Source organism: Nothobranchius furzeri, chromosome 9, assembly GCF_043380555.1.
Source record: "Nothobranchius furzeri strain GRZ-AD chromosome 9, NfurGRZ-RIMD1, whole genome shotgun sequence".
In the NCBI taxonomy this organism is placed as follows: Eukaryota; Metazoa; Chordata; class Actinopteri; order Cyprinodontiformes; family Nothobranchiidae; genus Nothobranchius; species Nothobranchius furzeri.
The window spans coordinates 39,886,086-39,898,287 of NC_091749.1; the positions used below are offsets into that span (position 1 = coordinate 39,886,086).

General features: G+C 40.9%; 1 protein-coding gene across 4 annotated transcripts in view; it reads right to left on the bottom strand.

The window, feature by feature from the left end:
- Positions 1–10,951, bottom strand: part of LOC107381645 (protocadherin-9) — a 243,711-nt gene extending 232,760 nt beyond the window's left edge. For all 4 annotated transcript variants that reach the window (XM_054732393.2, XM_054732392.2, XM_015953417.3 and 1 more), the window contains exons 1-2: positions 10,162–10,951; positions 6,593–9,739 (exon numbers count right to left, since the gene is read on the bottom strand). In XM_054732393.2, the coding sequence (XP_054588368.1) occupies positions 6,593–9,628 (3,036 nt within the window). In that variant the 5' untranslated portion in view covers positions 9,629–9,739; positions 10,162–10,951. The remainder of the gene's footprint in view (positions 1–6,592; positions 9,740–10,161) is intronic.
- Positions 10,952–12,202: the final 1,251 nt, after the last annotated feature.

The window sequence follows — 12,202 nt, forward strand, 5'->3', positions numbered from 1 at the left end:
TTGTCCTTGGCCCAGGCGAGACGCTTCTTGCGCTGTTTCATGTTCAAGAGTGGCTTGACACACGGAATGCGACACCTGAATCCCATGTCTTTCATGAGTCTCCTCGTGGTGGTTCTTGAAGCGCTGACTCCAGCTGCAGTCCACTCTTTGTGGATCTCCCCCACATTTTTGAATGGGTTTGTCGTCACAATTCTCTGCAGGGTGCAGTTATCCCTAGAGCTTGTACACTTTTTTCTACCACATTTTTTCCGTCCCTTCGCCTGTCTGTTAATATGCTTGGACACAGAGCTCTGCGAACAGCCAGCTTCTTTAGCAATCACCTTTTGTGTCTTGCCCTCCTTGTGCAAGGTGTCAATGATTGTCTTTTGGACAGCTGTTAAGTCAGAAGTCTTCCCCATGATTGTGGTGCCTTCAAAACAAGACTGAGGGACCTTTTAAAGGCCTTTGCAGGTGTTTTGAGTAAATCAGCTGATTAGAGTGGCAGCAGGTGTCTTCTATATTCAGCCTTTTCAGAATATTCTAATTTTTTGAGATACCAAATTTGGAGTTTTCATTAGTTGTCACTTATGAATATCAAATTTAAATGTAATGAACATTGGAAATACATTGGTCTGTGTGCATTGCATGAATATAATGTACAAGTTTCACGTTTTGAATGGAATTACTGAAATATTTTCAACCTTTTGATGATATTCTAATTTACTGGCCAGCACCTGTAAACGTGTAAACCAGGAGTCTTCAGCTCCTGGCTCTGGGGTCACACATGGCTCTCTGCTGTTTTCTTTTTAAATTATAACTAAAAATAACTGAGAATACTATCTGTTTTCATAACAACAACCAAACTGTTTTTGGGGTTTTTTTGGTCCAATTTTATGCAGAAACAGAATGATTATCCAAGGTGCAAATCAGATCAATCGGTGTGCTCTGGTGTTTTAGCTTGTTCATTAATCCAGCTTCCAGACTGAATTCATTTTATTGAATCAAACACAGAAATCGTACATTTTTCTCAATTTCTAGCAAAATGTTGGGTAGTAGTAAAGTTTAGTTTTGGATGCATTTGCCAGATTTACATTCTATAGAAAATAGATCAAGTTATATTAAATTCATTAAATGTGTCTTTGATAAAGCCTAATAAAAGATTAAGTGACTTTTGATCTAAATTATCTTTGAAGAAACTTTGTAAAACTCCAACAAACTGGTTTCAGTTCATGCTGGTCATTTATTTGAAATGTAAGTATATCAATCAATCAAAACTTTATTTATATAGGTTATGCATTTTTGCTTTTGTCATAATGTAAAAACACCAATTAATGACATTTACTTTAATGAGACTAATGGTAGAAATGGCTGTAAAATCTGCAAACCGCTGCTGTAGGCTCATAAACATGAAGGAATGGTAAAAAAAATAAAGAGAATGAAAAGAGGGTGCATATTTAGCTTTTATGCACACAATGTGACTTGTTTTTAAGGTTTCTGGTTTCATGTTCTTTAAATTATTTTCATTTTTTTAACACTGATTGATACACTGTCTGTGATTTCACCAAAACCTCACTCGCCTCAGTCCACTGTATGAAAGAGGCGATAGTGAGCCCTGGATCTGATGTACAGCACATAGATAACACATGGCCACTGGGCTCGTGTGAAGTTATGGAACCACATCTATGTCTCTGCTGACAGGGAGAGAGAACAGGACTGATGGAGATGATTATATTTGGTTTCTCAGATGCCTGTGTCATCTTGTAAAACTAGGACAGTTCTTTTCATATTCTCTTTTTTCCCTTCAGAGTTGTTTACACTAATACGGGTCTCTAGAGAATAAATAATAAGCGAAAGGAAAAAAAAAACGAATCGTAGGCCAGAAATGCTTCTGATGCCATCAGTAAAGTCTGGGGTTGGTATAGAGCTGATTCTGTACGATTCTGGTCTGTGATTGAACCGTTTGCTGTAAACGTCTCCTAATCCTTCCTACACGCTCTACACTCCGTGAAACGACATCGCTGAAGGTCACCCAGTTTCATTCTTGTCTTAATCTCCTCTTTCGATTCATTATTATTGATTGGTGCTGATGTTACATTGTAGCTACTCGTTAGAATAAAAATAATGTTATTCTTAGAGAAAGGGATCCGCTTAAAAGCTAATTTTCTACGTCTCTTGTTTTCCTCTCAGACATCCTCCTTAATTTAATCTCTTAGTTTGTGTTAACTGCATGTGACGATGGATGATTGCTGTTGCATTGTTACTCAAGAGGCCAAGAAATGCTAAATTTCATCATTCTGTTGTTCACCTTTGCGACACTTTACATAGTGCAACGGATTGCAGACTCCTGGCTGCACTTTCACTATATTACATCAACACACATTTTTATTAAATAACAATAATGGCTTTAAATCACATTGAGGCTTTTTCATTATCTATGTGTATATATGAAATCATTTAATATTGCAGTTATCTTTTGTCTCCCGTTTTCCTTTAAAGCACAGCTACTCTGCAGGGAAGATGGTATGATAATCTAATATTACTTTCTGGATATACTGTCTACATAAAGTTTCTCTCAAAGATAATTGGTAATGGTTTAATTTTAGATTTTTTTGAAGAAAAAGCCCATTATTCTGAGTTGTATTGAGGCAAACGCAACTATTAACAGCATCTACTTATCAATTATTTTAAAACGTAGGATGACAAACATGTCAGTGTGAGTAGTGGCAGTGTTAAAATAAAAATTTAATCAGGATGGAACAGTGGCATTAATATTCTCACTTTGACATTGCAGCCTAACAATTGTACTACATGGACAGTATAAACATTTACTGAATTTGTTGGTAGAATCTTTAGAGTCCTCGTGAGCGACAGCAAATAAGATGCAGAAGGTCTTCAGAGGTTTTATGATTCAAATGTGAAAACAGATGTTCATAAAATACCATATCATCAAAAATAACCTCCTGCTCCACTAATAAATATATTTTTAGAGAATACCTGACCAAAATAAAGCACAACCTTGTAGATATGCACCAAAACATCTGCTGGTCATGAAATTGGCCATTATTCAGTATGATCGACTTAAAGGTGGAATATGGAACACCATAGCGACATCTTGTGTGTGAAGGTTGTAGCATCAACAACAGAACAAGGTTTCCAGCTGTCGGAATACCAGGTTTGTAGGTTTCACCTAAACTCTCTCTGGTTTTAGATATTTTATGGGCGCTCCTCTTCTCATTTTCCACAGTGCCAGCCTTGCTGTACAGGGCAGACTGTTTGCCAACCGGCAATGGTGCTCTCTACTGGCTGGTAGATGTAAACATAAACCAAGTGTCGTACCCATCAAAATAAACATTGGATTATTTTTTTTTTATTAAAATTTAGCTTTTAAAGGAAATACTGCACATTTAATCTGCACACCTCTAAATCCTTCATGGAGGTATTTAAAAAAAAGAAAAGAAATATTTATATATTTAATTTAATTTTCTTTTTTATTTATTTTTATTTTTTTTATAAATTGTTCCATATTCAACCTTTAACATATGATCTACCCATCTGAAAATAGAAAACCTGTTACTGTATCTGGCCTGTAAACATACAACGCAAAGCAGCCATCATATTTTTAAAGTTCAGACATTTTTCCCTGTCTGTGGACTCATATTGCTAAATGCTAATTTATGTTAGCAATAAAAAATCTTCCATATTGATGTTCACACTTCCAGAAGTATCTGAAATATAATGTTTTCTATACATTTTGGGTGTATTAGAATTGGTTAAAAAACCTGGGGCAGGTCAGAGTTAGAAAACGGTATCTTACCTCTAAATTAGAATCAGTGCAGCACTAGACCAGGTTTCACAAAGAAAATAAATAAGACTCTTCAGTTGGAAATCTACTAATATTTTTAAGTTGCTAAGGGGTAACCCTAATTAATTTAAAAAGGTTCTCTCTTTTTTTTCTTAACCATGTCTAAAGACGTGTTGTGGTCATAGAAAGAAATGTGGCCATTTCACATGAACTACACGATTGGACAAGTGGGAGCTGGGTTGGGTTTGGAGCCGTTGAATGCATTTTAACACTTGAATGAAAACACAGATCACCTAAATGTTTGCTCAGGTCTAATCCGAAAATCAATAGTAAAACTCATTGCTGAGTTTAATGGTGAAAATCAGAAAAGTTACACAATCCAAAGACTAATTCTAAGTAAACATTTCCAATCAAACGTAAGACTGTGGAGTATCTGAATAGAGAAATCAAGACAACCAAATTAGAAAAAGAAGTAAATTAAATGCATCCATTATGTCTGGTGCCTTAAGCCTGTGGGAGGGCAGTATCGCCATCTGGGCCATTTTCGACGGGTCCATTCTTGGTTCAGCAATGTTATGTCTCTAAATCTGGTTAAGCTACCAATGCATGTACCAAATGACCAAGTGTGTCTATTGGGATTTTTTATTTTCACCGGCACAGATGCATAAAGAGACTAAGCTAAGATCTGATGTGCTTAAATGAGTAAAAGAAGCATTCAGAATTGAGTTTCATACATGAACTAAGGAGTCCAGTCCAGATCTCAATCTCTATTGGAAATCTTTGGGATGCACAAGAGAAGACTTCACACTGCAACTCTGATTCTATCAGAATTAATGAAAGCTTACAAATAAAAAATATACTATATGTAACAACTAACAAAAAAATGTGAGTTTATTATAATTAATCAAAATGTTTTAAAAAACTATTCATAATTTAGACGTGCATAAATGAGCAGGATTTTAGTTTAGTCTAATGTGAACGCATGTCATACACGGTTAAAACTAAAGCCAGTTTTAAAGTAAGTCTGGTTCAATGTGAAACTGAACTGCTCTGAGTGAGACAGAGTGACCACTTCTGTAAAGGCTGCTGCATTCATGCTACCTGAAAAATATCAATAACTACACTGAAAAAAATGATTTTTTCATCTTTTTTTTATTAGTGGCATTATAGAGAACACATTGGCTCTGTTTGTGTGCTTCTTTTAATCATTTGTCAGGCTTATTGATTCCTGTAAATCTTGCTTAGAATTATGGAGTTGTGCTTACAGTATAGTGTCATATCTCATGTGCTCTCCGCTCAAGGGCTGGAGCAACTTACCCCACCCCCAACCCACCAGCCACAGCCACCTACTTTATCGCTTCGTCTCGTGTCTCTCACACATCACCAACCACACACACACACACACACACACACACACACACACACACACATGCCAACGGCGCCTGGTGAATGACGCTGCGCTCAATGCCTCTTTTGACAGCTACTTCTCACACAGAAACACATTAAATGCAACCCCAGATGCAGTGACCCGGAGGTATGCATCGACAGGAGGCGCTCAGTGTCACCCCTGTAATTCTGCTCTCTCTCTCCTTCAAGTAGATCTTATCACTCACATCTCTAACTGCCGTTATCAATCTTCCCTGTGCAGCCACTGCATCATTAGGTGAGAGTATTTTACTAAGAACACTAACATAGGTTTCATTCCTCTCTTCTCCTCCCTTGCATTCCACCGCAGGTTGGCACGGTGCCAGGCTGTGCCATGCAGCGCAACACTGCCACCTAAAGGTTTAGTACCACCACACTCAAGCCTAACCCACTGACAATAGTGTCTTAGCCTCCCTCCCACCCTGCCCCACACACACACTCTCTCTCTCTCTCTTCTGCTTCTCCCTGTATTTGTCCACGTGTGTTCCATTAGATTAAAACTGTGTGTTGTGTAGCAATGCTTTATTAGCAGAAAAATTAATAAGGCTTTGATAAAAAGCAGCATGGATTACATTGAAATTTGAGGCTCATTATTGGCTAATCCTTTTTGAATTGGATGTGTATCAAGTTCCAGACGGGCTTTACTCAGTTCGCTAGTGTGATTTGAGCGAGGCATTTAATTCAAGCTTAGATGATGAGGCAAAGCCTACAGTGACATTCACAACACCACTGTAGCAGACTAATTATTGACTGTTGTTGTGGCAGCAGGTGTTGAAAAGGTTACTAAATCCTCTGTGATTTACCAGAAACAGCAAAAATAAAACAAACAAACCAAAAACAAGCACACAAAACATGAACACGTTTTTATGACGAAAGGTGAAGAGTACTTTTTTTGTTTTTGTTTGCAGCACTTTTTTTTAAAGATGTTTACGGTTATCTGAGTAGATAGGTAAGAAAAAAATGTTTCTTTCACAATGAACATTGAGACACTTATTGTTTTTCGGTACATTTGTTCTAAACTGAGTGCTAAAGAGGAAAAAGTAAGGCAAGGCAATCACTCTCCCATTTGCATTTGGTAAATATGAATTCAATACTTTTATGATAAAACATGTTATTGATGATTATCATTCCCAAATTACACTTGATTGTTGAGTCAGTGATCGGCTCCATTAATAAGCAATAGTTCAAGGTACTTTTTTATTTTATTTTTGTTCTCAATTTTTCTTTGTAAAACAGTGAAATCTGTTGAAGCTGGAAGTCTCCAGTACTTTTTTCTGTTTCTTCAGACTAACTTTTAGTGAGTCTCTAATCTAGACTGGCACTTTAGCACTGTGGAACAGGGCAGTTATAGGCAGTACTTATAGACCAGTAAAAGTGCTCCTTTACCTGCTGTCTGGTGTGCATGGGTCCCTTGGTTTTGAACCCTCCCTGGGAGCTGCTCTCTGAGGCACTGAAGTGGTCGGAGCTTGTGGAGGATCTCTTGGAAAGGGTGTCACAGCCCCCGACAAATGTGTTATCCAACGGGAGTTCCTGAATGACATGGTGCTTCTTGACTGAGACAGGTGTGTCAGCCTTGAGATGGAAGGCCGACTGCGGCGAGGCAGACTTGTAGTGCCGAGCCAGGTCTGGACTGCTGGGTTTGAAGGTTGTGGTGGGTGTGGCATTCCAATCAAATCGTCCAATCCCTTGCTCCTCCAGTTCGGTCGGCAGGCTGATGGTTCCGTTGATTGGCTCGTGGGCAGGATCATCCGGTTTGTTCCCCTCGATGGTGACAAAGTTGAGCAAGGAGCTTTTGGGGGACTTCCTTTTCTTGCGCTTTTTCTTCTTGTTCTGCTTGTTTTCGGTGTTGGGTGACATCCACTCAGCTCCCTGTTTTTTCCTCTGTGCAGCTTTGAACCTGGAAGCGTGGCGACATCGCAGCAGCACAGTCACAAAGATGACAATAATCACCACTAAGGCGCCAGTGACAAAGGCTATCATTATGGTTAGATAGTCACCACTTTGATAAGTTTCACTACTTTCACCAATGTTTCTGTCTATCGGGGTCTCCATCGTACGTCGGATGAGATCATAAATAAGTGTTGAGTTGGCCACAGTGTCATTGACGTACAGAAAAACCAGTACAAGCGTATGGAGTGATTTAGGATATCCCAGGTCACTTATATTGACTACTAATCTGTGTAAGCCTATGTCACTTACTGCAGGTTTTTCCTCCAGGGTGATATTTCCAGTGACGGGGTCAATCCTGAACAAACCCTTGTTATTCCCACTTACAATTGTGTATTTCAGTTCTGCGTTCATTCCTGTGTCTCCGTCAACTGCAAACACCTCTGCTACCACAGATCCCGGGATGGAAGACAGGGGAACGAGTTTGAACGATGTGTTGGAGGGGGGATAGATGACAATGGGGGTGTTGTCGTTGACATCAATGACATTGATGGTCACCTTTGCAGCTGAGGAGCAAGGAGGTCTGCCGCTGTCCACAGCTCTAACGTCAAAGGTATAGGAGCTCTGTTGCTCCCTGTCAAATGAAACATTGGATTTTATCACCCCAGAGTATGGATCCAGTATAAAATTTTCATTGTCATTCCAGATAGAAAGAGAAACAGCAGCATTTTCTCCTGCATCTGAGTCTGTCACTGTAATCACCCCCACAGTGCTGTACTTAGGCAGATTCTCTGACACAAAGAACTGAAAGTGGTTATGCGTGAACTTAGGATTGTTATCATTTTCATCCAGCACAGTTACAATTACAGCCGCTTGCGTCTGCAAAGGGGGAGTCCCATTATCTCTTGCCGTTACAGTGAAGAGAAACCTATCTTGATCCTCTCTGTCGAAAACCCTGGATGCAGTTAGGACCCCAGTTTTGCGGTCCAGATCAAAGAACGATGCATTTGGTCCTAGCTGATACACTATCTCTGCATTCTTCCCACTGTCCTCGTCTGTGGCGCTTAGAGTGGTGAGGAACAGGTCCCGTTTGTTGTTTTCCATGACCGCCAGCTCAATGACTGGCTGTGTAAAAATAGGTGGGTTGTCATTCTCATCCTCCAGTCTCACTCTCACCAAGGCTGTCTGATTCAAGCTTGGCTTTCCGGAGTCTGAAGCAACAATTTTAAAGTTGTATTCCTTTGTTCCTTCATAGTCAAGCAGTGCAGATGTTTCCAACAGATACTGGTTGTCATACACAGCTTTCAGGTGGAACGGTACATCCTTCTCTATGAAACAAATGACCTTGCCATTGATGTCAGTGTCTTTGTCTGACACTGTGATGAGGGCTATCTTGGTGTTGATGGGATCCTTCTCGGAGAGGAAAACAGTCCCATTTATGGGACTGATGATGTATCTCAGGTCAATATTGGGTGGATTGTCGTTGACATCAGTAACATTTATGGTGACAGTAGCTCTGGCTGGACTCGAGCTGCCATCGCTGGCTAAAACAGAGAGCTTATGAATAGCTGTCTCCTCCCTGTCTAGAGGTTTCTGCACTGTAATCAGGCCAGATGTTGTGTTTAATGCAAATAGTCTTTTTGTAGCAGGAGACACCTGAGTCCCAAACACATAATGTATTTCTGCATTTGCCCCTATGTCTGCATCTGTGGCTTGGAGCTGCACAACAGACGTGCCAGTGGCAGAGTTTTCTGGTATATGGACCTCTATCTGACTCTCTTTAAACACTGGCTTGTTGTCATTGACATCTGTGACAGTAACCTGAAGGATGGCTGTACTGGATTTCTGTGGGATGCCACCATCCTCTACTTTAATCTTCATCACATACGTATCCTTCTGCTCTCTGTCCAGATTCTGCTGCACAATGAGCTGGGGCCACTTCTCCCCCTCAGGCGTCTCCACAATGTCTAAGCCGAAGGCACTTTGCCCATTGATCAGCTCGTATTTGTGGACACTGTTGGAGCCGGTGTCTGGGTCAGTGGCAGAAGGAATAGCAAAGCGGCTGTTAATGAGGGTGTTCTCTGGGATGGAGATGTTGATCACAGGGGATGGGAACATGGGAGCATTATCATTTGTGTCTCTGACAATTATTTTGATCTTAATCAGCCTGAAATAATCATTAGGCAGGATGACGACTTCAATTTCAAAGGAGCATTCGCTGTCCTCAAACGACGGGCCGGGGCATAACTTCTCTCTGTCGATTCGGTTTGATGTTGTGGATATCTCTCCAGTGTTGCTCACCACACGCACTAGTGGGTTATCTCCCGCTTTGGAGACAAGCCGGTACACTAGATTAGCACTTGCTCCAGTGGCAGCATTTGTATGGGTAATGTTAAGGTCCTTTGGTATATTTCCAATAAGAAAATTTTCTTGCAATTCCTCCCTGATGGGGTAGATAAGTTCTTGGGCTATTGAAGGATCAAGCCATATGCAGGCAAGCAGAGCACCCAACAGGTAATAGTCTTTTAGATCCATGATAATGTTAATCTGTCTTCAGCCTTCACAGCTCAATGTTTTCTCTCTATGCAATGTTGTTACAGGCAGTCAATCCTTGCATGTGATGGCAGGAATCTTCCACAAACACACCTATGAATACATAACAAAGTTCTTAAGTGATAATACTTCAGCATGAACAGTATTTACAATTATTCCATGAAATATGAACATAAATACAATAAACGATCGATTGGCCTCATCTTGTGCAATTTATCGTTATATGTATTCACAAGTCATATTAATGTATAGATTCAAACACAAAAAATCAGCAAAGAGTAAATTCTAACACTATTTTATGCTCACCAAGAAATTTCTACCCCTGAGGCCAATCATCTTCCCAACACGTTACACAGACTTAGTCATTTGTCACTTAAATTGCCAAAATTAAAGAGCTTAAGCTGCCTGTGTGGGCTCCTAAACGAATGAGTGCGCATGAATGAAGCCTGCAAAGTATGAGCTCTGTCAGATGTTGAATTCAGTGGGCTTCTGAGACCCATTCTTATCCTACATACCCAAATCCGATGGTGCAAAGAAGACAAAACTGGAGTGTGTCAGCTCATAGTCTTCTCATCCAGTGTCTGATGATGAATGGGAGTTTATTCTGGTGAAGGAGAGGAAAAAAGAGAGGAGCGAGATCCTTCTTCTCCGTTGATCTGCCTTTGGAAAACAAAAAATAAATAAATAAATTGGCCCCGCGTGAGTAATCAGACAGAGGAACAGGTTTGGTGGGAGAGCTGCCGAGCGCACAAACTGGGGTAAAATTCAGGCTGCACTGCTTGTGTCGCAGTTCCTTCCTCCCAGTTTAACTTCAGGACTGAACCGACTGAACGACCTGCGCGGTGATCCGGCAGACACAGCAAGGTGCTCACTGCTTTCTGTTGTTTTCCATTAGAACTGGTCCAGGAGAGGGGGGAATGAATGCACGTCCCGAGGAAACCGGCGTTTCTCTTCTTTCCCACTCGTTCCTCCTCCGTTTATCCCCGGTTACCTGTGAAGGTGAAGGTACCGCCGCGGTGAACGCAAGAGGAGACGCTCGTGTCCCGTCATGATCTAACTTCACGGAGCTCCATCAGAAATCTCCACAAGGTTAAAAAATAAAAACAAATAGATGGTGAGGATATTTATTTTTAACAGCAACAACAAAACGTCTCTATTGATCCCTCTTGGGAAAGATGAGCCTACGTTAAAAAAAAAACGTCCAGCGTTGGAGCGACGCTCCGAGAGTGTGTGCCGCTTATCCTCGCACTCTCACTCCCAGAGCAGAATATCTTGCACTAACTCTTTGTAAACCCATAGGAGGGGTGGTGAAGTATACCACTCCAACGCCCCCATCCTCCGCCGACCCTCGTCATTGGACACCTCCCAGTTCTTTCATTTGCGTCTCCCGCGCGAGCATCAACGGGATTGGTTAGGACTCACGTCACTCAACGAGATCCTGAGGGTCGTCGGTGGTGAGATGCTCTGTGAAGATGCTGCAGGCTGCAGAGAGACGCTAAACCAAAAGCCCGGGGCTGAAGGGGGATGATGATGATGATGATGACGGTTGAGATGATGAAGGTGGTGCTGCTGTCAATACATGCTATGATTTAAATAAAAACAATGGTTATAATAAAACGATTAAAATGTGTTTTGTGCTATAAAAGCAACCATTGTCTCTGAGGGGAAGCATCAAACTTGGTAAGGCTGTTTTCCGGTAGGCTTCAATAACTTGTCATAAAACGCAACATAAAAAAGCTGCTTAAAAAAATACTTTCTGAATACGCCACAGAAGTACAGCCGTGAATTCTGACTTACAATATGAAACAGATGATTACAATAAAAGCCCTGTGTGAGAGTCTCTGAAAACTACTCTCTAGACAGAGAATCTGTTGTCTAAGCATCTTCGCTCGAGCAGCATATTCACGTTTGGTGCATCACACTTAGCGCCCTGCAGCCACTCGTCAGCATTTGTCCCTTAGAAATAACCTTGACAGTTATCCCAGCCATCAAAACGATTAGAGGTTACGGGTGATTTGCACTTTTTCTTTAAAGTTTACCACCTGGTGTGTAATTAGTGAGGGTCTGAGGATGCTAGCATGTGTTTGGGCCTGAATCTTCCTCGACAAGTTTCAAAAGAGCAGCAAGATGATGTATTAAACACAAAGTGAGCTATCTAGAAAACATCAGATTGAATAAAATGTAAATATGAGTAAGTGATGGATACACAGTCATTTAATATCTTCTGCCTCCTTATGGTTACTTGATTTGAGTTGTGTGTAGATAACTCAGCTGAAGCCACAGTGCTGCTGCTGAGGAAAGCGAGATGTTGATCTGAACCGCTGAGTAGGCTGTCACGGTGAACACTGCCATCTTGAGGCGGACCTTCACAAATGCCTTAATCCTGCTTTGAGCTGCAAATCTCACATAACCTCACCGTTCTGAATCCAGATTTCGGTTAAAGCTCTCCTGCACCCATGAGAGGGACCTGCATAACAGATTACACAGCGAGGGACTGCAACGTGTGAAAGGGTAGAAAACAAAAGTGAGAATAAGCACGGGTGTTGGTAAATGGGG